Source organism: Pecten maximus, chromosome 6, assembly GCF_902652985.1.
Source record: "Pecten maximus chromosome 6, xPecMax1.1, whole genome shotgun sequence".
Lineage (NCBI taxonomy): Eukaryota > Metazoa > Mollusca > Bivalvia > Pectinida > Pectinidae > Pecten > Pecten maximus.
The window spans coordinates 5,501,220-5,528,757 of record NC_047020.1 but is presented as its reverse complement, the minus strand read 5'-3'; the positions used below and the strand labels follow the sequence as shown (position 1 = coordinate 5,528,757).

Below are 27,538 nucleotides of genomic sequence, written 5' to 3'. Positions count from 1 at the left end.
CACATTTCGTTCGTACTACATTTGCTGACCTGCTGACCTTAACTGTAACTTGATACCTATACTTTAAAAAAAACTTAACCTTGGACACAGTATGTTATCCGTATGAGATAGGGCTATCTTTTTTGACATGCGTGTTCCTTGTCACAAGACATTTCCATTGCTAATACATTTACAAACCTGTTGACCTTGACAGTGACCTTTGACCTTTAAAAAAAATAAATAATAATTCTGAATTTCACCAACTCGGCAAGCTATGTTGTCTTTTGACAACTCTTGTTACATGTATATACATTTCCTACCTTGCTTAATTGAAATAAAAAAAATTCTCAGGAAATGGTTGCCATTGAAAACATTAAAAAATATTTGAAATAAATATTTGCATGAATATGCTACTAAAGTTTTTCATAAAGATTGTTGAAATATCCACGTACTTCTAAAGTAAATCAACAGTGGGATTTAATAACAGTTCATTTCTGTAGAATGTTGAGAAAAGGAAAGCAAGCAAGAGTTCCAGAATGTAGTGATAGATTATACGATCTAGTTGTTTGGTGAAGATAATGGCTGATGTATAAAAATGAACGAACCCTGAATCATCACTTTTGGCATGGAATTAATCTTTTTCTCCTCACATTATATAAGCTAGCCATATTTATTCTGTAAAAATGGCAGGTAGCCATCACATAAACTTTAACCCAAACCAGGGGAATGGCTTGTTGCATGACAAAAATGGCATTTGGTTGCATTTTATGAACTGCAATAGACATGAGTTGGCTTAATTATTACCAGGCTTTGACTTTAACTGTTTGATAAATGGATTAGTATTTAAACTTGAATGAGGGGAATAGCACTTCTACATCAATTTTTGTTTTATTGGTTAAAAACATTTGTTTATTAGTAAGCTATAACCAAATGAGTGACATTGTCTTGAATAAAGTAATACAATTTTATAATTTCTTTTCAGGGTTAAGGAACATCTTCACTTGTGGATACACATCTCATTAGCGCCTGTTTGTTTGTTTGGGTTGCCATGGTTACCCCTGGCCCCTGAGGATGGAGTATGAGGTACATGACCAGCTGTGGACCTGTGTGGCTTGTACTCTGACCAATGGTGAAGACAGGGATACATGTTCAGCCTGTGGCGAGGAAAGACTACTGTTTCCAGGACAACAGTCTCCCCTTCTGGAGCCCCATAATGGGGCAACCAATCAAACAGGTCCTTTGTCACCACAGGGAGGAGTCAGACCAAAAGTTCTGAAAAGTAAATCTTCCGCTCCTCCTCCTAGACCATCTCCTCTTGGAGGCCCAACCAATCCTATTGCAGTTGACATGGAAACATCACAGGGGCAACTATGGGATTGTGGAAGGTGTGCAATGAAAAATGTTGGTAGTTCAGATAGTTGTTTGAATTGTTTGGCACTCAAGGAAGAGGAAGTGATAATCATAAATGATGATGATGAGTATGTTGTCCGATACAACCATATCATATCTCCAACAGTTTCTGAGCCTGTGAGTTCAGAGGCTCCAACAGAAAAATCGAAACCAAAAGTGGAAGGAGCTAGTAAAGGAAAGTCTCAAGTTTGGACTTGTATACGCTGTACATTGAAAAACGATGCCAGTAACAAAAATTGTTCAGTGTGTGGGGCTCCAAAGGAGCCTAAGATGCCAACCTTGGCTTTGGAATTTGATTTAACAAAAGAGTTTCCTACATCAAGTAAGCGAGGAGTTCCTGATGGGATGGAGTCGGAGTCCCACAAAAATAAACAAAGACATGTTAAGGGGGTCCCAAGTCAGGTAAAAAAAGGAAAGGACTCGGGTGTTATACCAAAAACACGGGACATGGCTGGAGTGTCCCGGAGGTCAAAGTCAGACACACTAGTTGCTATGACAGATGAATGGGTGTGTAAATCATGTAGCTTTTCTTGTAACCCTGCCTGGAGTGCAAAGTGTACAAGCTGCTCAGTATCAAGACAGACAACTCCTTCTGGTAGTCCTGGCCACCACAGGGCAAACAGTATTCCTGTATCCCCCACAGACAGACTTCCTCTTATTAACCAGTCCTCAAAGAGAACAGATACAGGTCCTGGATTACCATCAGAAAAACACTCGCCCAAAACAAATCACAATCCCCCTGGTAAAAGATTGGCTTCTAAGATGAAGACAGATGATGGGAATTCTCCCCCTAAAAGTAAGGCCAAATTCTGGGATTGCCCTTTATGTACTTTTCGGAATCCAAAGTCTGTTCTAGCTTGTGGTGTATGTGGTGCTCAGAAGGCTGTGCCATCGGACTTGCATTGGAACTGTCCAAAATGTACATTAAGGAATCGAATAGAAGTGACTGTGTGTAAAGCATGTGGAATTAGATTAAAAAATGAAACAGAAGACAATACAGGAAGTCGGGGAAGTGACCAGCCTGTAGTCAATAACCACAATGGTGTTGTAGGTAGTGAACAGGATAGCATTAGTAGTAAAACACCAAGACAATCCCCTGGTGGAAAAAGGACAGGGCGGGAATCAGTTCTCATAGAAGACTCACAAAAAATAACACCAAGAAAACCAGCAGAAAGGAAGTCAAACTTCCTAGAAGATTTGCAGAGATTAACTTCTGCTAGAGAGGATTCCCCTGCTGATAGCAAAGAACCCAAAGACAAACGCAACAAGGAAACTGCAGGAAAGGATAAAACAGACAAAGGTTCTTTGGGGAAAGACAAAACAGAAAAGGGTTCTTTAGGGAAAGACAAAAAGGACAAGGGTTCTTTAGGAAAAGACAAAACGGACAAGGGTTCTTTAGGGAAAGACAAAACAGACAAGAGTTCTTTAGGGAAAGACAACAAATTAGACAAGGCAAGAAGTGTTTGGTCTTGTTCTGAATGCACATATAAGAACTCATTAAATAAGACCAATTGCAAGGTTTGTGGCACACTCCATTCAAAAATGAAAGCTTCACCAAGCATGTCACTACAGCGACAACAAAGTACACTCATGGATGACATCCGCAAGACTGAGGAGAGTGATGCCATGGAGTTATGGCAACATATCACTTTCTTCTGTGGCCAGGTAATTATAACTATCACTATGGAAACAAGCATAAGCCTGTGTCTCCATCATGTTACCATTGTCAATGATTCTCACCATGTTAACAGTTCTGTATAAATTGGTAGCTTACATGCTTGTACTAATGTAGCTGTTACCATTCTTATATTCAATCTATAATAGCAGAATTCTCAGGCATTTAATTACAAATTCCAGATTACTACTAGTACTGCATATGTATTTAAATTAAGGTATTGAGAAGCCTATTTGTCCCTAAGTTTACTGCAAAGTATATTTATTTTCAAGCCACCATCATTACTCATTAAATGGTTTTCAAATCTTCTATCCTTGGCCTGTCCTTCTGACTATTTATAAATAATTTGTGTTTCTACTCTTACTCAAGAACTAATCAAAGATTTTTGTTAATGTATACAATTGTTCATTAATGATCTTAGTGGTGCATGCCACATTTTGAGCTTGATCCAGTATTCAAATTGGATGCCAGCAGCTCTTTTTAATTTTGACATCAGAAGTTTGTTATTCACAGGACTGAAGATTAGTTTGTGAGTTCAGATGTGTCCCCATAAATTACCAGTATTGTGTAGTTATGTGTTAAAATGTTACTTTGGTATTAATATTGACACATAACTGTGGGTGGTTCCTCCCAAATTATAACAATGTTACAGTCCGACTACTAGTGTTAAATTTTAGGATGTGATAACAGACAGATTATTTCTTTTCATTATAAGATAGTACAAACCAGCACATGTTTAACATTGTATCAACTGTTACATTTGTAGCAGAAGGAGCCATTTGTGGACGACTCTTTTCCCCCTGCTGGTGTGTCCTTGTTTTATGATGATTCTGCACCATTCACCACTACACCTGTTAGCTGGTGTCGACCTTATGATATCACAGCAGACCAGGCAGGGGAGGACGCAATACGATGGGCAGTATACAGGACTCCAATGCCAGATGATATCTCACAGGGACTTCTGGGAAACTGTTGGTATGTAAAACAAGGAATTCTGGGTAAATGTTAGTACATTTGTATGTATGTACAACACAGGGACTTCTGAGAAACTGTTGGTATGTAAAACAAGGAATTCTAGGTAAATGTTAGTATGTATGTATAACACAGGGAATTCTGGGAAACTGTTGGTATGTAAAACAAGGAATTCTAGGAGGTAAATGTTAGTATGTATGTATAGCACAGGGAATTCTGGGAAACTGTTGGTATGTAAAACAAGGAATTCTAGAAGGTAAATGTTAGTATGTATGTATAGCACAGGGAATTCTGGGAAACTGTTGGTACATTATGTATGTACAACACAGGGAATTCTGGGAAACTGCTGGTACATAATGTATGTACAACATAGGGAATTCTGGGAAACTGTTGGTACATAATGTATGTACAACACAGGGAATTCTGGGAAACTGTTGATACATAATGTATGTACAACACAGGGAATTCTGGGAAACTGTTGGTACATAATGTATGTACAACATATGGAATTCTGGGAAACTGTTGGTACATAATGTATGTACAACATAGGGAATTCTGGGAAACTGTTGGTACATAATGTATGTACAACACAGGGAATTCTGGTAAGCTTTAGATATGTATGACAGGGAATTCTGGGAAAATGTTGTTACATAATGTATGTACAACACGGAATTCTGGGAAACTGTTTGTACATAATGTATGTACAACACAGGGAATTCTGGGAAACTTTATATATGTATAACAGGGAGTTCTGGGAAATTGTTGGTATTCATATGTTTACAACACATCAAATTCTGGGAAACTGTTGGTATGTATAACAAAAGGAATTTTGGTATTATCTGATATGAGTAGATATATCGATTATTTTACAAACGTTTGTGTTGTTAATGTTGGAGAAGATAGACATTACAATCTCATTGCATGAATCTTTACTGATATTGTCAAATCATCAGAGTTGTTGAAAATTTACGCACTCAAAATTTACAAAGAAACTGATAAAGATATTCCCTTGCCTATTAAAGTTACAATTGATTGGAGGTAAAATTTACAGTGACAATTGTGTCCAGTTAAAATACTTTGATGACAATTTGAGAATTGCTCCTTTGTGAATAGGTTCCTGAGTGCATTAGCAGTGTTGGCAGAGCGACCAGAACTTGTTGAAAACATCATTTTGACAAAAGAATACTGTCCTCAAGGGGCTTATCAGGTTCGCCTCTGTAAGGATGGCAACTGGCAGATTGTCCTCATTGACGACCTCTTGCCTTGTGACCCAAGGAACAGACTTGTGTTTTCTCAGGTATATACAATTTATAACCATATGTCAGTTTCTTAAGTCAAATTGCATACATTTGACCCAGTTTGACTTTATCATAGTAACATGATGGTAAGGTTTGAAGAAAGGTTTAGATAAACCTTCTTTGTATTACATGTTTTACTGGGTCATTTAAATTGTACTTTACACAACAAAATAACAAACGATGTAAGATAAATTTACAGTATTTATTAAAAAGTTTGCAGATAAGGGGTGCATATGTGACCGGGGATATCAAATAACCACTTGGACATGATTTGTTTGTCGTGAGTTCTTTATTTTGACAAGTTCAGTAGGTTAAAACACCTACACTCTGTAACAAACATAAAAGACTAAAATTACACAAAGCACATACATTGCAAGATACAATCAAGGGAGATAACTAGCGAATCACACTAGTTATGCTAAACACGAAATATAAGCTATCTGGACACATGTAATTACATTTAACTAAGATATTAACTTTGTAATAATTATCTTTACAACTATCTTATTGAAATTACAATAAATATAGATCATATACATTTAACATGAAATTTATCTTTGAGACGAAAGATCTACTCTAGTACAAATCACCTATAAAGAGATTTGTATCAACATATATAAACAAACTGGATTCTCCCATAATAAGTTACACAATATTACAATACACTAAAAAGGTATTCACCTGTGTATGGCACAGAGCCGTTTCAACCTCATATCATCACCAGTATTCCATGTTTCTTATGACAATCTAAAAAATGCATAAAAACAGTTCTTTCTACTAATACTGCAGATCTGTACATATATAATGGATTAATTTAACCATTACTCACTTATATATATATATTACTGAAAAATACTACTCTGTATATACAAAGTTACAATTCAAAATAGAGATTTTGAATAAAGATAATAATTTAACTTAAATGCCAAACTTATAAAGTTCATAGCAAATCTACAATATAAGCTAGTTAGATACAATACATTGAAACAGTAATAATTCACTAGAACCATAACTTACCTATAAATTCTCTGTCTTTCGGTCCTTTGTCACAAATGTCCGACTCAATATATGTATAGGTCTGATCAGTTTGGCAGACTGTAGAGAACTAACTTCCTTACAAAGAGATTCCCGCCAAACTGACCAAAGGCTATTATAATATCTTGACCAATAAAAAGTATAGAAACCTATCACATGTACGTCATGTGATGTATAAAAATATAACTATACAGGTAAGGTAACTTAAAAATAGACATACAGGTAAGTCAGCAATAATCACTCCCTGTAATCTATAACACACAAACACCTCTTCTGTTACACACACACTGAACAATATGGGCACAAATAAATAAATAACACAAGTCAATAAAATATATACATACAAATTATATAAAGCATGACATTAATCACCCTATTACATCCTCCCCTGCTTCGAAAAATGTCGTCCTCGACATGGGATGTATAATGGTTGATAATAATCTTTATGAAATAGTACAAGTATACAATTAATGGAAAACTATCAACACTAGTACTGCAAATGGACAAAACTCAAGTTTTACCAGATACTATGTTAAGTAGTGCTGAGACAACTCTATCATCCTGCCCGCTCAGAGCTCCATCTTCCACCAACTCTGATAGGAATCTTGCGCGTACTTTCCACTCGGGCTCACTTGCCTGTTGCCTCATGATATATTGGTTGCCACGTATCCATGCAGGTTTCACCTTAGTACGCTGCGACCTTCTAGGCACAGTAGAGGTTTCCTGACTATCTGGTTCTGGCTCCGCTATCGTATCTGGCACCGGTTGCTCAGTTTCCAAACTAGGCTCATCTTCAGGACCTGTGCTAGTGGCTGATCCGGATAGGATGTTGTGTCTAACATCACTCGCAACCACTAACACTTCCTCCCCCTCTGAAGATGAAGTGGACCCTTCGTCAGAAGAAGGCACCTTCCTAGTCATATTCTTCCTCGTTCTCGGGATGGGAACCGGTTTCTTTGGTGGTATGGGTGGAGTTGAGTCCTGTTTAGTACTACGTAGGTATCCTATGGGTAAGAGGAGGTTCCTATGTAATGTCCTAACCCGTCCCTCACCGTTTTCCTTCCTTACAACATATGTTGGAATTCCGACATGGGGCTGGTCTATGACGAGGTATGGCTCCTCTTCCCACTTGTTAGACAGCTTATGCTTTCCGTCAAAGGACACGATCTTCACCAGAACACGATCACCCACATTTAACACCGCTTCTCGTACTCGTTTATCGTAGTATTCCTTTTGTCTGGTTCTCGCCTTGTCCAAACCTTTTGTTGCAAGCTCATAAGCGCGCACAAGACGGTTCCTCAAGTCCTCTACATATGAAGTTAATGACTTCACTGGAGGTCTGGTATCAAGTCCAAAGGCTATATCAATTGGCAGCCTTGGATTTCGCCCAAACATTAAAAAATATGGGGTCTGTCCCGTTGAATCTTGTCTCGTACAGTTGTACGCATGGACCAATGAAGAGACATGTGCCTTCCAGTTCTGTTTCTGTTCCTGTGATAAGGTTCCCAACATACCAAGGAGCGTCCTATTGAAACGTTCGCAAAGACCATTACCCATGGGATGGTAAGGGGTGGTGTGCGACTTGTCGATTCCAGTAAGAGAACAAAGTTCCTTCAGTAACCGACTCTCAAAGTTTGGTCCTTGGTCTGTGTGGATCCTTCGAGGAAGACCATAGTGTACAACAAAATGGTTGAAGAATGTCTCTGCGGTTGTCCGTGCAGTCTGGTTCCTCGTTGGTATAGCTACGGCGTACTTGGTAAAATGGTCGGTGATGACGAGAATGTTTTCGATTCCACCTTTAGATGTCTCTAACGAAAGGAAATCCATACATACGAGCTCTAAAGGCTGAGAGGTGTTGATGGATACAAGCGGAGTACAGATCCTAGCTGGTGTCTTCCGAAGTAAACATCTAGCACAACTTCTTACCCACTCGTCAACATCTTTCGTCATTCCAATCCAGTAAAATCTCTCCCGAACTAAGGATAAAGTCCTGTCGCGTCCTTGATGCCCAAAGTCATCATGCAACATGGTGAGTACAGTAGAGATTCTGGACTTCGGTAGGATTATCTGGGTCTCAACGTCAGTATCTTTCATTACGTCACGGCACAACACACCATCTCTGATTCTAAACTTCTCAAAGTTTTTCATCATAGCCTGATGTCCAGGTAAAGGAGGCAGATCCTCTCGACGCGGTTTAATTCCAGACTTCACAAATGGAATCCAATATCCAATAAGGGTGTCACGCATCTGTTCCTCCTGTAGTCCTGGAATAGGATGAGTAGTTGAAGATGGTATATCCAGAGGTACCTGTGCCGACATAGCAATGGTCTCAATGTATGGAGTGACACCGATGCCCTTGCTAAGTGCTTGGATAACATCTTTGGAGATCATCTCTGAATCTGCGCTGAGTGAAGGGTGTCTGGACATGCTGTCAGCATCAGCATTGTTGATACCGGGTCTGTACTGGATGTCGAAATCATAGTTGGCCAACGCTGCTATCCATCTTTGTGACGTAGCATCAAGCTTAGCAGAAGACAACACATATGTCAGAGGATTGTTGTCCGTGATGACAGTGAAAGGGCAGGCGATGAGGTAGTCCGAAAACTTGTCTGTAACTGCCCATTTCAAAGCGAGGAACTCCATTTTGTGCGCTGGGTAACGTCTCTCAGCTTTAGTCAATCCTCGACTAGCATATGCTATCACCCGCTTTACATCATCCTGGTACTGGTATAATATGGCACCCAATCCTAATCCAGAGGCATCCGTGTGGAGAACAAAAGGCTTCGAAAAGTCAGGATAACTTACAATTGGTGGTCCAGTAAGACTTGTCTTGAGCTCCTGAAAAGCCTCTTCTTGTTCGTCTTCCCATATCCAGGGATGTATGCCTGGGTCCTGCTTCTTAGGCTTCCGTCCTCTCTTCTTTTCAGGTGGGGTCATAAGGATAGTAAGAGGTCGGGCTATGCGTGAAAAATTCTTGATGAAGCGGCGGTAGTATCCGACAAAACCCAGGAATTTTCTCACATCGTCAGAATTTTCGGGACGTGGCCATGATGTCACTTTCTCAATCTTCTCGGGATCCGGCTCTATTCCATGCTCTGACACTATATGGCCCACATACTTCACCTTGCGACGGAATAAAGAACACTTGTCTGGTGCAAGCTTCATCCCACAATCCTCTAAGCGCTTAAACATCACCTCTAGGCGTTGTAGGTGATCCTCAAAAGTCCCAGAGAACACTATCACGTCATCAATGTAAACAAAGCAAATCTTTGTATGTAATCCCTGCAATGCCTCTTCCATCAGCCGTTGATAGGTTGCCGGGGCGTTCGCCAATCCAAAGGGCATACGGGTGTACTCGTAGAACCCAAATGGTCCTACGGTAAAAGCGGTACGGTCCTTATGTTCTGTATGAAGTTCAACCTGATGGTATCCTGACTTCATATCCACAACTGAAAAGAATTTGTTACCAGCAAGCGAATCCAAAGTCTCATCAATGCGTGGTAAGGCATAAGCGTCTTTGACAGTCCTCTCATTTAACTGACGGTAATCCACACAAAGACGTAGCTTTCCATTTTTCTTCCGAACAAGTACAACATTCGATGACCATGGGGAATGTGAGCGACGAATGACTCCAGCAGCTAGTAACTGATGTAAATGGGTCCTCACTTCGTCAAACATTGACGGTGGAATACGTCGACATCTCTGTTTAAAGGGTATGTCATTAGTAAGCTCAATCCTGTGAGTTACTAATGATGTATGGCCTAAGTCTGTATCACCAGTAGAGAAGATATGGCGATGTTGCTCCAAGAATTGTCTCCCTTTAACTATCTCCTCCTCTGACAATCCCTCTGTACATAACTCTACTTTCTCCAGCACATCCTCTGAAGAATTCACCTCTGTCTCCTTGGTGATATCCTCAACTGTAACGGGCTGCATCTCACATAGTAGAGCTCGAGGCTGTATCGTTACAGTTGATGTAGATAGGTTGGTGATGTGAACCTTGACAATTCCCTTACTATCATAGTGATAGGGAACTAGAGATGGGGTAATATCCAAGTCGTCTGGTATACAGGATCCTGGAGTTGGTTGAAGAAGAGCACAAACACTGGGGTAGGCTAAATTCTTCTTAGTGAACCCATCTACGGTTACCTCAGAGTTAGCAGGTATGGTTACTGGTTTATCTTCAGCACTTCTAACAACAGCTAGACGATGATTGTGCTTCTCTAACTCCTTGTCCCGCAGTGTCATACATCTGAAAGCCAAGTACAAAGGTGTTATGAGTCTTGCTTTCTGTAAGAATGTCCGTCCATATTCATCTCTTACGCGTTGTAGCATCACAGTCAAAATGTTGGTTCCCACAAGTACAGGTACTGTGGTGTTATAGGGGCTATCCGGAACCACAAGGAAGATACCATTCTCAATCCTGTTATCTTCATCGCTGAGACCTGTTCCCTCCAGACTGATAGGCACTTCTATGAGTCCTTGGTATGGCAAATCCTGGCCATCAGCACACTCCACCTTCAGGACAGTATCCAAAGATTTTAACTCAAGGTGACTAAGATGTTTGTCGTAGAAGTTACGGCTTACTGTAGACACGGTAGAGCCTGAATCCAAAAGGGCCTTAGTCTGGAATCTGTCAATGAAAATGGTGGCTTCGGTAGGTGGTCCAAGTAAATCTGGAGGTTGTCTGATGGTCTGGTTCCGTCGTCCATTATGGCCTATCGTCCCCCCCTTGATGATGGCCACTGGGAGTTTAAAGGTTTCCTGGTATGATCCAACCTAACCCGACATCCCAATGCAATGTGCCCTCTCTGATGACATCTATAGCATTCTGGCTCTTCTCTGCTATCCTGGTCATTGTCCATGGCAGCAGTAGGTTCCTGTTGATTGTAGCCAGAGTTCGGTTGATTCTGATATACCTGCTGAGGCTGAAAATAATTCCCTCTAGACTGGTCGTAGGGATGCTGAGGATTCTGAGGTCGTTGGAAATCCCTCTGCTGAAACATCTTATTCTTCTTCGGCTTGTTCTGTTTTTCCCGACTTCCCTCCTTAAGTGCCTTGACATCCGCAGCCAGCTGTTGTACAATCCCCTTAATCTCCTTCAGTCCTCCCTCCTCAGCTGAAGGGGTGTCAACAGCTGCCATAGACTTAGCTACCTGTTTCTTGGTTGTCTTGTCCTCTGTAGTCCTCTGGTTCTGATCTTCCTCGAACCTACGTATGGCAATTCGAAGCTCATCAAAGACCTTGTTGCGATCCAGCAAATGTGCAGTCACATCCTTCAATGGAGACCGAAGACCCTGCCACAACATAGTGCACAGCATATCATTAGTCTTTCTGGCATCAACTTGTCCACCTTCTACAGCTTTGGAGAGTAACGTCTCAAGTCGGCAGCTCCATGACGACACACTTTCATCAGATTCCTGTCGAGCACTGAAAAACTTTGCAAGATACATTTCACACTTCACCACCGTTCCATATATGCTATCCATCTTCGCAATAACTTCTCCTGTTGTGACGGATGCTGGCAGAATAGATCTTACTCTAAGAGCTTCTCCCTTCAGTGAACTCCTGACAGCCTGTGCTACTGCATGCTCAGGATGCCCTTCTCTAATTATACACTCAACTTCTTTCCTCCACACATCATAGGGAACATCCTTCTTGTCCTTGTCACCCGAGAAATGTGAAATCTTGGGGAAATGCTGAATGGCAGAGGTAGTATACTGCGTCTGAATCTCCTGCTTCACGCTTGCCTTGCTATCTTCCTTGCTTTCCACATCTTTCAAAACCCGATCTTTCATCCATGCCTGAAAATCTGCAAGGGAATCAAGCTTCGGTTTGGTCTTCATCGTCTTAAAATGTGCTACCAACTTAGTCACTTCCTCCTCTGTCATCTCATCCAAGTCCGACATAATGTATGGAATAGTTATACACAGTGCAAATAACCAAACAATGAACATCAAAAGTCACAATTGAAAACAAAGGTTTTCAAACAGAATCAAAATTTGTGAAAAACAAAATTCAAATAAGATGCAAGAAGATATAGTTTAAATGCTGAAATAAATCAAAATACTGAAATAAATGAAAGTCCAATCCTGAAAAAAAAATATCAAGCAAAAGACAAGTTCTACTTATGTAGACATGCACAGTATCTGATACTTACCTGTCTGAATAAAGGATTGGTATATTCAGTATCAACAGCAACAATGTTTATATCAAAGTAAATTTAAGTAAACACTGTAAACAGAAAATAAAGCCCACAGACAACACAGTCACACACAAAAACCACTCAAAGAATCTAAGATTAAATCCTAATTATAATGACTAGTTGCGAGTAACAACTAACTAAGAATAACAACTAATTTAATCTAAAGTAGAAACTAATCTGAAAATTTTAAATAAGGGAGAAAAAAATGAAAAAAAAAAATTGTCAAATTTCGGAGTAAATATGAATTGAAACAAAAAAAATAAACAAAAATAAACAAAATTATTATGAAAATTCAATAAGACAATCTAATCCAATTCCAACAAAAAATAAAGCACACAAAAAAAAACAATCAGTCGCGGTCAGGTCTAAGTCACTGTCTTGCTATCTACCGCAGAAGGGAGAAATACAAGCGTGAATTACAACAGAAATGTATCAAAAAAATACAGCCAATTTCTTCTAACTCTAAGAATTTTCCTAAGTGAATTTATAAAAAAATATGAAATACCAGTGATATAATCAAACAAAAAATAAATATGAACACAATCAATCAAATCTACAAGAAAATACAACTATATTCAATACAATTCTATATCAACTTCAACGTTACATGCCCCATATCAATAAATTAACAAATTGGGATCACATGCAAATTATTATAAACGACGTGAAAACAAATGTCAATATTATTCGAACCAAATGTCAATATAAATACGAACTGGCAAACAATGTCTCAAGTAAACACAGCTTCTGCAATTTCTGATTAATGTTTATTGTCAGCAAATACTACGAATTACCTTGTTCTTCAGCTGGAAACGCCAAAATTTCCAAAATAACTATCCATAGAATTTCAAAACACACAATATGCCGCCATATTGGAAAGTCTGAATCACTAAAGTGATTGGATCAAGCAGGGCAGCACATCTCAGCAAGAATGACATAAATTGAGTCTCCGTCCTATGGACGCTTGAATATACACACGTGAAACACACTGTCTGAAACACAGTCGGTGACGCTTGTACTGTCGATGAATATTCCTCACTGGGGGCTCCACATGTAACCGGGGATATCAAATAACCACTTGGACATGATTTGTTTGTCGTGAGTTCTTTATTTTGACAAGTTCAGTAGGTTAAAACACCTACACTCTGTAACAAACATAAAAGACTAAAATTACACAAAGCACATACATTGCAAGATACAATCAAGGGAGATAACTAGCGAATCACACTAGTTATGCTAAACACGAAATATAAGCTATCTGGACACATGTAATTACATTTAACTAAGATATTAACTTTGTAATAATTATCTTTACAACTATCTTATTGAAATTACAATAAATATAGATCATATACATTTAACATGAAATTTATCTTTGAGACGAAAGATCTACTCTAGTACAAATCACCTATAAAGAGATTTGTATCAACATATATAAACAAACTGGATTCTCCCATAATAAGTTACACAATATTACAATACACTAAAAAGGTATTCACCTGTGTATGGCACAGAGCCGTTTCAACCTCATATCATCACCAGTATTCCATGTTTCTTATGACAATCTAAAAAATGCATAAAAACAGTTCTTTCTAATAATACTGCAGATCTGTACATATATAATAGATTAATTTAACCATTACTCACTTATATATATATATTACTGAAAAATACTACTCTGTATATACAAAGTTACAATTCAAAATAGAGATTTTGAATAAAGATAATAATTTAACTTAAATGCCAAACTTATAAAGTTCATAGCAAATCTACAATATAAGCTAGTTAGATACAATACATTGAAACAGTAATAATTCACTAGAACCATAACTTACCTATAAATTCTCTGTCTTTCGGTCCTTTGTCACAAATGTCCGACTCAATATATGTATAGGTCTGATCAGTTTGGCAGACTGTAGAGAACTAACTTCCTTACAAAGAGATTCCCGCCAAACTGACCAAAGGCTATTATAATATCTTGACCAATAAAAAGTATAGAAACCTATCACATGTACGTCATGTGATGTATAAAAATATAACTATACAGGTAAGGTAACTTAAAAATAGACATACAGGTAAGTCAGCAATAATCACTCCCTGTAATCTATAACACACAAACACCTCTTCTGTTACACACACACACTGAACAATATGGGCACAAATAAATAAATAACACAAGTCAATAAAATATATACATACAAATTATATAAAGCATGACATTAATCACCCTATTACACATATCACCTTAGCAGTTACCTCCCTTGGACCGGGTGGGGTATAGCCGTGGGCTATTTGAACCCCGTAATGCTGAAGAGCATGGTGCTGAAAAGCTATGGCCAACAACCCGTTGAGAACATGACTTGGAGGTATGGCTGACCTGAAGCTCATGGGTACCATAGCCTGGTCGCTCAAATGTCCAGGAGTCGGCAAGAGTTGGGAGTTACATCACTTAGGCTTGGGGTTCGACTTGCTGTCTTACCCTGGGCCAGATAGAGTTGATGTATGCAGTCCAGCTAACCCTTGGTTCTGGGGTTGGATTGACCGATTTGTGGTGTATAGCAGTAGTCTGGCATCATTAATAGTCCATGTTATTATGTTATTACATGGTGTCAGTTTACTGCCATAGGCCCAAAGGAGTATGAGAGACATGGTTTATAAGCATGTGATGATACGAGGACCCCAAAGAGGGAATGTAGGGTATGAGACACCTTTATCCCCAGCGCCACCGGGAGAATATGACATAATTGAGAAGATATACAGCAAGTCATAGACAAATTCTGGCAGAATGCCTCAGTATCGAATACAGTTATTGTCCTCAGAGGTACTTAGGTGTAAAAGAAAACAGGGTACTAATGTCAATGACTAGTAAACATTTAGTTCGGTTCTGTATCCCAATTCGGAATGTCCAGATGTAATCCTTACAAGAATGCTGGCCTGCATGGCTACAGAATGTGTTCTGTTACCTTCGTTTCTGTTAGTTGTTGAGTATGAGGGCCGTAATAGTACCGTTTAGATATACTCGCCCTAAACGAATACACACATATATCCCATCTGAATGGTGACAGATAAGCACATTTACACACATATAAATCCAATGGAATATGCACATAAATCCTGTGTGAATGATGACAGATTAGCACATCAATATACATGTTAATCCAGTGGAATAATTAGTACTCATTATAGATATACTCGCCCTATAAAGAGTACACACTTAGACACTCTTGAACACAGAAGGCAGCCACTAGGCTACTAAATATCAGGTGAAATCTTGCACATTTCTGCTTGAGCTTTCCGGAGAATATGATGAGGGGTACGGATGTATCGACAGTAGCTATCCGATTGCCAGCGTCCAAGCACTTTGATGAGGTGATCGGGGACATCTGACTGGGCGGCAGTAGTTGCGGCTCCTATTCTGAAGGAATGTCCTGTGTATAGTGAATGATTTAGACCTAGTCGGATCAAGGTCTGTCTTAGTTTGTCAATGAAAACATGTCGAGTCAAGGCAGCAGAATGAATGGAAAATAGGGGGTCCGAAGGACGACAACCATTCATGAATCTTTCTGTTAGCATTCTGATGACAGCGGCTACAGCACATACATGGTGATGGGTGCGGAACAGGTGAATGGTGACTCCTTGACGAAAGGGGTCGGTTTTGGACGCCTTGAGGCGCAATGTCATGCTGTTACTGTCTGGTGCTACTTGAATGTCGCTGATACACAAGTGAATTGAAGAATCAAATGTGTTAGTGGTGCATGTGAATTCTCCGCACCGTAAGAATGCGAAGAAGGCCACACAGCAGGCAGCCTCCATAGTAGTGTCTGTGGCAGGATCGAAAACACCCTGTCGAAATGCTGAGCATAACTTAGACAATATGTTGAAAGTTATGGGGAGTCTAGGTTTTACCGGAGTTCCCTGTAGTTTCTTTAATCCCCGTAATATGGTCTGGAGTCGGTAAAGTGGTAACCCATGAGTATTCACAAGCGGGTTGCTGAGCCCCTGCATAGTACAATGGAACTTAATTCCGTATAAATACAGCTTAATTGTAGAATATTTCAATCTGAGGTTATGATAACAATGAGTCACGAAGAGTATTAATAATTCTTCTGTAACGTTGGTAAACACACTTGCTTGGTCGTTTATACCATTCATGAGGATGAAGTTCTTGAAACAGGAAACACCTGATGTGTAGGTAGTTCTAGTCGAATGAGCCACTGCAGCATTCCATAGGTCACGCACTGCTGGTTCTAGTATAGAGGCACATTGTCGTAATCCGGAATGGGATTTTGGCTCTTCTTTGCTGCTGGTGCCAAGTCGTGGAACCGGTCCATCTGGAAACGAGATAAGGCATCAGCAATATTATTCTGTTTTCCAGGAATATGCACGGCTGTGAGAACGAAGTTGTGGATAAAGGTACACCAAGTTAAACGTCGCATAAATGGCATGATATAAGCGCATTTAGAACGTCCTTTCCTGATGATATCAACAGTTGCTTGATTGTCACAGTGTAGTCTAATTCTGAGACCTGACCACTTGTGTCCCCATATCATACAGGCCAGTACGATAGGATATAATTCCATGAAAGCAATTGACATTTCAGAACTGTTCAAGGATATTTGATGTGGCCAGTGACCGTGGAACCACTGACCGTCATAAAAAGCACCAAATCCAATTCCTCCGGCTGCATCTGTGTAGAGATTTATATCGTGAGCTAATGTTGTCGTCTCCTGGAGGAAGAGTGAATTTCCGTTCCATTGATCTGTGAAAGTATACCACATAAATAAGTCCTGCTGACAGGCCCCAGTAAGTTGTACATGATGATGCAACTGTTTGACTGAGGCGGCAAGATTTAAGAGATAAGATATAAACGAGCGTCCTTGAATGATCACCCGACTAGCAAAGTTCATATGTCCCAAAAGGCTTAATAGTTCGCGCTTTGTGACCTTTTTGCGTTTACAGAAAGATTTGATTGTTTGAGTTATTCTCTGCACTTTATTTGCCGGCAGGCGTGCTTCCATGTTACTAGTGTCCAGAGTGATTCCTAGAAACTCTAAACTCTCAGATGGACCCAATGTTTTGTGAGGAGACACTGGAATATTGAGTGCTGTAAAAACCTTGGACAAAATTGCCATTGTTCGTTCAGCTACCACATTTGGTCTGTCGATTGTAAGAAAGTCATCCAGGTAGTGAATTATGTATTCTATCTGATAGTTAGTTGATAAAATCCAACAGAGAGCGGTTGATAAAAGGTCAAAGATCTTAGGACTGGAACGACACCCAAAAGTGAGTTTGGTATAAAAATAGTACTGTTGTTTCCAGCATATACCGTAGAAAGGCCAGAGTTTTGGAGAAACAGGTATAAGTTTAAGGGCATCTGTTATGTCAAGTTTACACAGCTTGGAGTGTCTTCCTGTATGCTGGATTTGATTTATGGCGTCATCAACACTAATGTACGACAATGAGTATTCCTCTTTAGCAATTAATTCGTTGATGCTGTTACCTTCGGAGTCATGGGGGGCAGAAAGGTCCACGATTAGACGTTTCTTGTCAGAGTACTTCCCTGTCGCTATTCCAATTGGGTTAATCCTGTATATATCAAAAGGGGGTTCTGTATAAGGGCCAATTAAGAATTTCTTGTTAACTTCGCTAGTTATAAGTTCATCGACGATGTCTGGTTCAGAAGTGGCACTTTTTAAGTTCTTGCAGATTAGAGATGTCTCTGGTAATGCAGACATTCCAGTGTCAAAGCCGTCTGATAATCCAGAAATCAAAGACTGCACAAAGTTCTTATCAGGGTGGTTTTCTAGTTCTCTCTCCAGTGCTGCTATATTGATAGGAGTTGACGCCTTGAAATCCTGGAGGTTAGCCTTTTGTCATTGTTTAGCTGATTCGTTGGTTTTATGTGTTTTAGCAGATTTCATTGAAGATTTCTTAATGTGAAGGTAGGGGCAATTGTCACGGTTACAGCCATCTTGGTCGTTGTAATTGTTGCAGACCTCTTTACCATGGTGAATGACCCTGGTCCTTCCTTTACTGTCCGTGTTGCTGTCCCCATTCCTATTATTTCCTTTATGGTTTTTTGCTGATGATCCTAGTCCATTCAAAATGAGAGGACAGAAGTCTTCGGTATGATTCATGTTGTTGCACAGTTTGCAGCTGTTACTCCGAAATCCGGAACATATCGTGGTGTAAAGTTGATTGTCCCGAATCGCCCAGTTGACCTTAATGCCACGCTGGTGTAATAGTGCTGCGGCCCTAGTGGCGAAAGCTTTATGGTATTCATAGAATACAGGACCAGGATATGTTGTGGCTAGTTCTACTATGTCTCGCTCGTAGATGTCTAGCTCCTGTCTGCGATTAGGGTAATATTCGCACATGATGCTCCTGTATATCGAGAAGGCCTTGACAAACTCTCCGAGGGTGAGAGATTTACATAGACGTGGGTCTGTTTGGAGCGGGACAGTACGCCCCCCAACTTCAGTGAATCGATTGTAGCGAGTGCAATCATAGTCATAAGATGGCAGTAATAGTAGAGCTAAGTTGACGTCCTTACCTTCTGTTATCTGCTGGCGTATGGCTTGAGGTACGACTTCTATTGATGGCAGAGATTCTGATGAAATTCCTGTCTGTTGTAGAAGGATAGCAGGCTGAGGCACATAATTGTTTGGTATGCTTCCTGCTATGGCTGGGGGCTCTAAGGTCGGTGAGGTTGGTGAGGTTGTTGAGGTCGCAGTCAGGACATGACCTGGTACAGCTGGGGCCTGTCCGACTGCTACTGTATTTTGGCACAGTATTAATTGCTCCAGCCTGGTAACATGTGCTTGTAGAGCCTTCATTGCCTCATTTGACGGGAGATTCCTGCTGTGGTAGCCAGGCTGTGTAAGGTCATTCTCAGTAGGTGGCGTAACATCACTGTTACCATCACTAACACTGGTATTATTTTCTTTGTACAGTTTGACCAGCATTGTTTTTGTAAAACCACATGGTGGTCTGATGTTCTGCTCCAGCAGTCGTGTCCTTAGTTCACCTATAGTCCAGTTTTCTGGCTTATTAGGGTCCCAGTTGCTGTCATTACCGCCTGTCGTACTGACAGCAGAATTAAGAGTGTCATTAATGTCTTCAGGTGCCCTTCGTTTGCGCCCACGAGGTTGACCTTTTCCACGTCCTGACATATCTTTAACTGATGAGTGTTTTAGAAGAATGTCTTGCTGAGGATGTAACTGTTAAGTAGTGACAATTTCGGTGAATGGATGAAGTTGTAGCAGTCTCTGAAGAGAGGCCAACAAAACACAGAGAGTTTTGGAATATGACTGTTTGTTCGAGCAGTTAGAACAACAATGGCAATTTGGATAGAATTTCTGAGGAGAAATTGACATTAGCCATGTGACCGAGCGTGGTCTTCTGATTGGATCTCTTGACATCCTTACCTTGTTAGTAAGGGGCTGTTTAATTAGAATATGTAAATTAGGTGCAGGAGTGAAACCTCCCTTCATAGATAACCGTAGGGTCAGGGAGGTCATAGATAGAGCCAGACTGGCCAAGACTGGGTGATAAGGGTAATTAGATTCCCCCAAGATGATATCTGCATGCAAGTCTTATCTGTGCCCATTACATTCAGACTGGGAAGTTGCTTTGATAAGGTTTGTTTATCTGAGAGACAGAGAACATAAAGACTAGCAGGTGCTTTGAGTATATATTTGCACATGTGTGCAGTTGACAAGCGGACATGAGATGTCCTTTGATACAGTTTATTTAGCCTTGGCATGACCTGTACTGGTCAGCAAGGAGGAGCATAAATCTCCAAAAGCTTCAAGTGAAGCCATGCAGTATGTTAAATTGACTGTGTTTGGATGACAGGCAGGCCCCATATCTGCTGTGTAAACCTGCCTAATATTTAATATTAGACTTTAACAGATAAAAAAAATTTATCAGTCTATATTGTTCAGATAAAATTGTAGTGTGCACCAGATTTTATTTTCACTAATGATAAGATTTTGGTAAATTATTCACAAGGACTGTACATGTACTATTACAAATATAAAGTGGTTTTCCGGTATTTCTGTCTTCCAGGCCAAAAGAAGGCAACTCTGGGTGCCCTTGATTGAGAAAGCTATGGCCAAACTGCATGGATCCTATGAGGCATTAATTGCAGGAAAGACCATAGAAGGTCTAGCAACCTTAACAGGTGCCCCATGTGAGAATATTGACCTTCAAGGTATGTAAATCACTAATCCTAGGTGTTGTATACTATAATATCAACAGTTATTCTGTCCTAAATACAGTATTTAAAAATAACTGAACATATAATTAAACCCAATTAAAAACCACTCTGAAGATGTTGATTGTGATATTTTTGGAGGAACTACCAGGTAGTTCATTTTGTAAAATTAAAATCAATAAGTAGTAATCATTGGCAACCATTTATAAATCTCATAATTCATCTCATTTAGAAATAAGTTGATATAAGATTGCATTATAATGCCTCTTGTTTATATCTAATAAAGTTTTCTATATACATAATGTAATGTCTAATTTATCACCTCAATCTATTTTACAGTGGATATTGTAAATGTATGAATCATTCGTTTATGAAAATTATTTATTCAAACACAGGTATATAGAATAATTAGCCTGTGTATATTATGACTGATGGAATTTACACATATTTCTTAATCACATGCTAGCCACTGAAATAATTCATTATTTTATAGATAACCAGTTGAAGCATGCTAGCCACTGAAATAATTCATTATTTTATAGATAACCAGTAGAAGCATGCTAGCCACTGAAATAATTTATTATTTTATAGATAACCAGCAAAGGGAGGAAGACATTGATCCTAACTTCATCTGGGCACGCCTTCTGAGTTCACGTGATGCAGGGTAAGCATTGATGACTTTTTCAATATTTTATTTATTGCTTAAATGTATCATAGGATTTCAGGTATTTAGAGTTCTACTTGATAAAAAAGGTAGAAAAAACAGTATCATGTTTACAGGCCAGAGTGTATAGAGAGGTTAACACTCCAGCAGATTAACAGTCCTGAGGTTAACAGTCCAGAGGTTAACAGGCCTGAGGTTAACACTCCAGAGGTTAACACTCCAGAGGTTAACACTCCAGAGGTTAACACTCCAGGTTAACAGTCCAGTGGTTAACAGTCCAGTGGTTAACAGACCTGAGGTTAACAGTCCAGAGGTTAACACTCCAGCAGATTAACAGTCCTGAGGTTAACAGTCCAGAGGTTAACACTCCAGCAGATTAACAGTCCTGAGGTTAACAGTCCAGAGGTTAACACTCCAGCAGGTTAACAGACCTGAGTTTAACAGTCAAGAGGTTAACAGTCCTGAGGTTAACAGGCAAGAGGTTAACAGTCCAGAGGTTAACAGTCCAGAGGTTAACAGTCCAGAGGTTAACAATCCAGAGGTTAACAATCCAGAGGTTAACAGTCCAGAGGTTAACACTCCAGCAGGTTAACAGTCAAGAGGTTAACACTCCAGAGGTTAACACTCCAGAAGTTAACACTCCAGAGGTTAACAGTCCAGAGGTTAACAGTCCTGAGGTTAACAGTCCTGAGGTTAACAGTCCTGAGGTTAACAGTCCAGAGGTTAACAGTCCTGAGGTTAACAGTCAAGAGGTTAACAGTCAAGTAGTTAACACTACAGCAGGTCAACACTACAGCAGGTTAAAAGTCCAGAGGTTAACAGTCCTGAGGTTAACAGTTCAGAGGTTAACAGTCAAGAGGTTAACAGTCAAGTAGTTAACACTACAGCAGGTCAACACTACAGCAGGTTAACAGTCCAGAGGTTAACAGTCCTGAGGTTAACAGTTCAGAGGTTAACAGTCCTGAGGTTAACAGTTCAGAGGTTAACAGTTCAGAGGTTAACAGTCCAGAGGGTTGTAATCTAATATTTTAGCACCCTTTTGAAGTTATAACATACTTCTATTTTGATGAGTGAACATAAAAGATCCTTGAAGAAATATATTTCTAACAAACATGATTGGCCTTGTCATTGCAGGTTCCTCATGGGTGGATCCTGTGGAGGGGGAACATGAAGGTGGATGAGGATGGTTATGAGGCTGTGGGACTGAGACCGAGACACTCCTACTCCATCCTTGATGTCAAGGATATAGACGGAAATAGGTAAGTAGTGACAGCTGGACTGTACAGCTTCTATGTATCACGAGGTTGGTAGGTCAAGGACAGAAGGAAATAGGTCAGTAGTGACTCAGTTTAAACAGCTTCTAGGTATCTCGAGGTTGGTAGGTCAAAGACAGAGGGAAATAGGTCAGTAGTGACAGCTGGACTGTACAGCTTCTAGGTATCACGAGGTTGGTAGGTCAAGGACAGAGGGAAATAGGTCAGTAGTGACTCAGTTTGTACAGCTTCTAGGTATCTCGAGGTTGGTAGGTCAAGGACAGAGGGAAATAGGTCAGTAGTGACAACTGGACTGTACAACTTCTAGGTATCACGAGGTTGGTAGGTCAAGGACAGAGGGAAATAGGTCAGTAGTGACTCAGTTTGTACAGCTTCTAGGTATCTCGAGGTTGGTAGGTCAAGGACAGAGGGAAATAGGTCAGTAGTGACTCAGTTTAAACAGCTTCTAGGTATCTCGAGGTTGGTAGGTCAAGGACAGAGGGAAATAGGTCAGTAGTGACTCAGTTTAAACAGCTTCTAGGTATCACGAGGTTGGTAGGTCAAAGACAGAGGGAAATAGGTCAGTAGTGACTCAGTTTAAACAGCTTCTAGGTATCTCGAGGTTGGTAGGTCAAAGACAGAGGGAAATAGGTCAGTAGTGACAGCTGGACTGTACAACTTCTAGGTATTACGAGGTTGGTAGGTCAAGGACAGAGGGAAATAGGTCAGTAGTGACTCAGTTTAAACAGCTTCTAGGTATCTCGAGGTTGGTAGGTCAAGGACAGAGGGAAATAGGTCAGTAGTGACTCAGTTTAAACAGCTTCTAGGTATCTCGAGGTTGGTAGGTCAAGGACAGAGGGAAATAGGTCAGTAGTGACTCAGTTTAAACAGCTTCTAGGTATCTCGAGGTTGGTAGGTCAAGGACAGAGGAAAATTGGTCAGTAGTGACTCAGTTTGTACAGCTTCTAGGTATCACGATGTTGGTAGGTCAAGGACAGAAGAAATAGGTCAGTAGTGACTCAGTTTGTACTGATTCCAGGTAGCAAAAGATTTATAGATCAAGGGTGGGTATATAGGCTAAAAGAATGTGCACAACTAAATCAGCCAATCAGCTGGTGTTTCACCTGAACCAAGTCCCTTAAGAAAATTTGTTTCTTTGGTTCCTAGCTGTTTTCCTGAGAAAATATTATATGAAATGGGCACTTTCTATATACGAGAATAAAAAGTAGGGTCAAAAATATACACTCTTACTGAAATTAGAATGACGTAGGATTCCAGGTGTAAACAGGTGAGAATTCCCCAGGTGGGGGTTTCTAATTGCACTGTAAATGTCAGAGTTACTGTCTTTCGAGTACCCATGTGCCCTTATATACCATTAAACCTATACAATAACAATGATATTTATCTGATAGAAAAAACTTCAAACTTTATTTTGATGAAATTTAGCATCATTTGAACTTCGAACGAGCGAATGAAGGATAAGCCTTGATGATAAATCATGGACTAAACAGATCTTAATTGGCTTTTGTACAGATTTAAGACAGTGCTAGGCATAAGGCAAATATACTGCAATTCCTTATCAATATTATAATTAAATGAAGAAATAGAAAAAGCTGATTTTATCATAAAAAGCATGTAAAAAATCATTGCAACCCAATATTGCTGTTTGTCTCCAGGCTACTGCGACTGAGGAATCCATGGGGGCGGTTCTCCTGGAAAGGTGACTGGTGTGATAACTCACCCTGCTGGGATACCATCAGCTCTCATGCCAAGGAGGATCTAATGCTGCATGGTGACACAGCAGGCATATTCTGGATGTCCCTCACTGATCTCATGATGTAAGGAAACTCAGTTTAGAACTCTGATATAAATACTGCTCTTGCTAAAAAAAAGTCAACTAGAATAGATTAAAAATCTGATGATCATCTCTTCATGAAGGACACAATTTGTTTTTGTAGATATTTTGACAGCATTGACATCTGTAAGGTGCGACCTGAGTGGAGGGAGACAAGGATCAATGGGACCTTACCATCCAATGCCAGAGAGCCTTTTAAAATGGTGAAACTAACAGTGTTTTATACCTCTGAGGTGGAGATTGGTCTGTTCCAGGAGGGAATGAGGTATGTTGTCAGTAAATGATGAGGTCATACTTACCAACACATTCCCTATAGTACTTCTACTATCAGTCATCATTTACAATGTATGTGGAAAACTGATTTTTGATTTCGTAGATCCACTTAATCTGATAATTGATTTAATCTAAATAAAAAAAACTGAAATATAGAAGTGTAACAATAGATCAAACTTTAGATTGATTACAGATTGTTTCTGTCTCGATTCAAATAATGAAATGCAATGTAAGCTAAGGTGAGTTAAGTTGGCCATAGTATTGCAATACTATCGAGATAGTATGGCACACTAGTTAAACAATCACAATAGCGGAAAATGGGGATTAGATAAATCAATATCAATATTACACAGTGTGTATAAAGACAGCTGGCAGTCATTATATGGCACTACTCACAACAATGTAAAGCCATCATGTTACGTTGAGTAACCATGTCATCAGTTTTGATGCACATTCCAAGGAGCATTGTAAATGTATGATAAAGAAGTTTCATTAAAACTTACATTTGCTTGCATATCTCAACCCTAATGAGTTTGGCTGGCAAGTACTTGTCAAGCATTGTGCTGACTGGCCAAACTCTTACACTTGGGTTGAGATATCCCTGTCCATGGAATACACCCATGATATATTCTATTATTACCCAACAGTAAGAGTATTACAATAGTGAAGAATCCCCAAAATAGTCAGGCCTACTGATTAAGATGTTGAAGGTAGGACTGAGATTCACCTTTGCCCTGTAGGAATACTAAGACTGGTATTTGTTGACCTTTTACCTTTACCCTGTAGGAGTACTAAGACTGGTATGTGTTGACCTTTTACCTTTACCCTGTAGGAGTACTAAGACTGGTATTTCTTGACCTTTCATATTTGTTGACCTTTTACCTTTGCCCTGTAGGAGTACTAAGACTGGATTTTGTTGACCTTTCATATTTGTTGACCTTTTACCTTTGCCATGCAGGAGTACTAAGGCTGGATTTTGTTGACCTTTCTTATTTGTTGACCTTTTACCTTTGCCCTGTAGGAGTACTAAGACTGGATTTTGTTGACCTTTCATATTTCTCGACCTTTTACCTTTGCCCTGTAGGAGTACTAAGACTGGATTTTGTTGACCTTTCATATTTGATGACCTTTTACCTTTGCCCTGTAGGAGTACTAAGACTGGATTTTGTTGACCTTTCATGTTTGTTGACCTTTTACCTTTGCCCTGCAGGAGTACTAAGACAGAGAGTAAGAACCCATCTGACCTGTGTGTGCTGATATTGCGGGACTCCACAAACAACATCCAGGCATTTGGCCCCCTGGTGGAGAGCAGCCAGCGACAGATCCGAAGCTTTGTTGGCTGCAGTAAGATGCTGGAACCAGGGGAATACATTATCATTCCACTAGCCTTCAATCTATGGACACTCAGTAAGTCAGCATTGATTATATATATTCATTTTAACACAGTGCACTGCCATCTCACTGGCTCGAACCTATATTTCTTTGTACATCAGATGTACACTCAAAAGAATTCTGAAGGAATAAAATGCAATAAGCTTTATAATATTACATGTTTATGTACTAATATAGAAATTGTTATTTTTCAGGTACAAAGCCAGTGATGAAACATGAATTCGTGTTGACAGTTCATAGCTCTAAGGCACTAATGGTGGAGGAAATGGACACAAGTCATCCCAAGTACCAGTACGCACTAGCCAATGCTGTAATGGAACTGGCCATGGCTAAGGGAAAACGAGAGGGGGTGAGTACAGAGTATGCACTAGCCAATGCTGTAATGGAACTGGCCATGTATAAGGGAAAACGAGAGGGGGTGAGTACAGAGTACGCACTAGCCAATGCTGTAATGGAGCTGGCAATGTACAATGTATCAGGGAAAACGGGAGGGGGTGAGTACACAGTATGCACTAGCCAATGCTGTAATGGAGCTGGCAATGTATAAGGGAAAACGAAAACGGGCTAGTACAGTGGTTTGGGGTGAGTAAATGGGAGTTGGTGAGTACATTGGTTTGGGGTGAGTAAACAGGAGTTGGTGAGTACAGTAGTTTGGGGTGAGTAAATGAGAGTTGGTGAGTACAGTGGTTTGGGGTGAGTAGATGGGAGATGGTGAGTACAGTGGTTTGGGGTGAGTAAATGGGAGATGGTGAGTACAGTGGTTTGGGGTGAGTAAACAGGAGTTGGTGAGTACAGTGGTTTGGGGTGAATAGATGGGAGTTGGTGAGTATAGTGGTTTGGGGTGAGTAAACAGGAGTTGGTGAGTACAGTAGTTTGGGGTCAGTAAAGGGAGTTGTTAAGTACAGTGGTTTTGGGTGAGTAAAGGGAGTTGGTGAGTACAGTGGTTTGGGGTGAGTAAACAGGAGTTGGTGAGTACAGTAGTTTGGGGTGAGTAGATGGGAGTTGGTGTGTTCAGTGGTTGGGGGTGAGTAAAGGGAGTTGGTGAGTACTGTGGTTTTGGGTGAGTAAACAGGAGTTAGTGAGTACAGTGGTTTGGGGTGAGTTAACAGGAGTTGGTGAGTACAATGGTTTGGGGTGAGTACAGTGGTTTGGGGTAAGTAAACAGGAGTTGTTGAGTACAGTGGTTTGGGGTGAGTAAACAGGAGTTGGTGAGTACAGTGGTTTGGGGTGAGTAAATGGGAGTTGGTGAGTACAGTAGTTTGGGGTGAGTTAACAGGAGTTGGTGAGTACAGTGGTTTGGGGTGAGTAA

At 40.1% G+C, this 27,538-nt stretch overlaps 1 protein-coding gene and 1 long non-coding RNA gene across 2 annotated transcripts in view; one reads left to right on the top strand and one right to left on the bottom strand.

Annotated features, from left to right (window-relative positions):
• Nucleotides 1-27,538, top strand: part of LOC117328807 (calpain-15-like) — a 54,983-nt gene that overhangs the window by 15,471 nt on the left and 11,974 nt on the right. Inside the window, 11 exon segments of the mRNA XM_033886363.1 lie at nucleotides 962-3,054; nucleotides 3,831-4,039; nucleotides 5,150-5,333; nucleotides 20,645-20,789; nucleotides 21,384-21,456; nucleotides 22,591-22,613; nucleotides 22,616-22,715; nucleotides 24,386-24,547; nucleotides 24,668-24,829; nucleotides 26,048-26,244; nucleotides 26,424-26,578. Coding sequence (XP_033742254.1) covers nucleotides 1,051-3,054; nucleotides 3,831-4,039; nucleotides 5,150-5,333; nucleotides 20,645-20,789; nucleotides 21,384-21,456; nucleotides 22,591-22,613; nucleotides 22,616-22,715; nucleotides 24,386-24,547; nucleotides 24,668-24,829; nucleotides 26,048-26,244; nucleotides 26,424-26,578 — 3,414 coding nt within the window. The 5' untranslated portion in view covers nucleotides 962-1,050.
• LOC117328809 lies at nucleotides 5,605-14,799 on the bottom strand. The gene is made up of 2 exons (XR_004533048.1): nucleotides 13,369-14,799; nucleotides 5,605-6,081 (listed from the first exon to the last, which is right to left on the bottom strand). It is a non-coding gene; the product is annotated as an uncharacterized LOC117328809 (long non-coding RNA).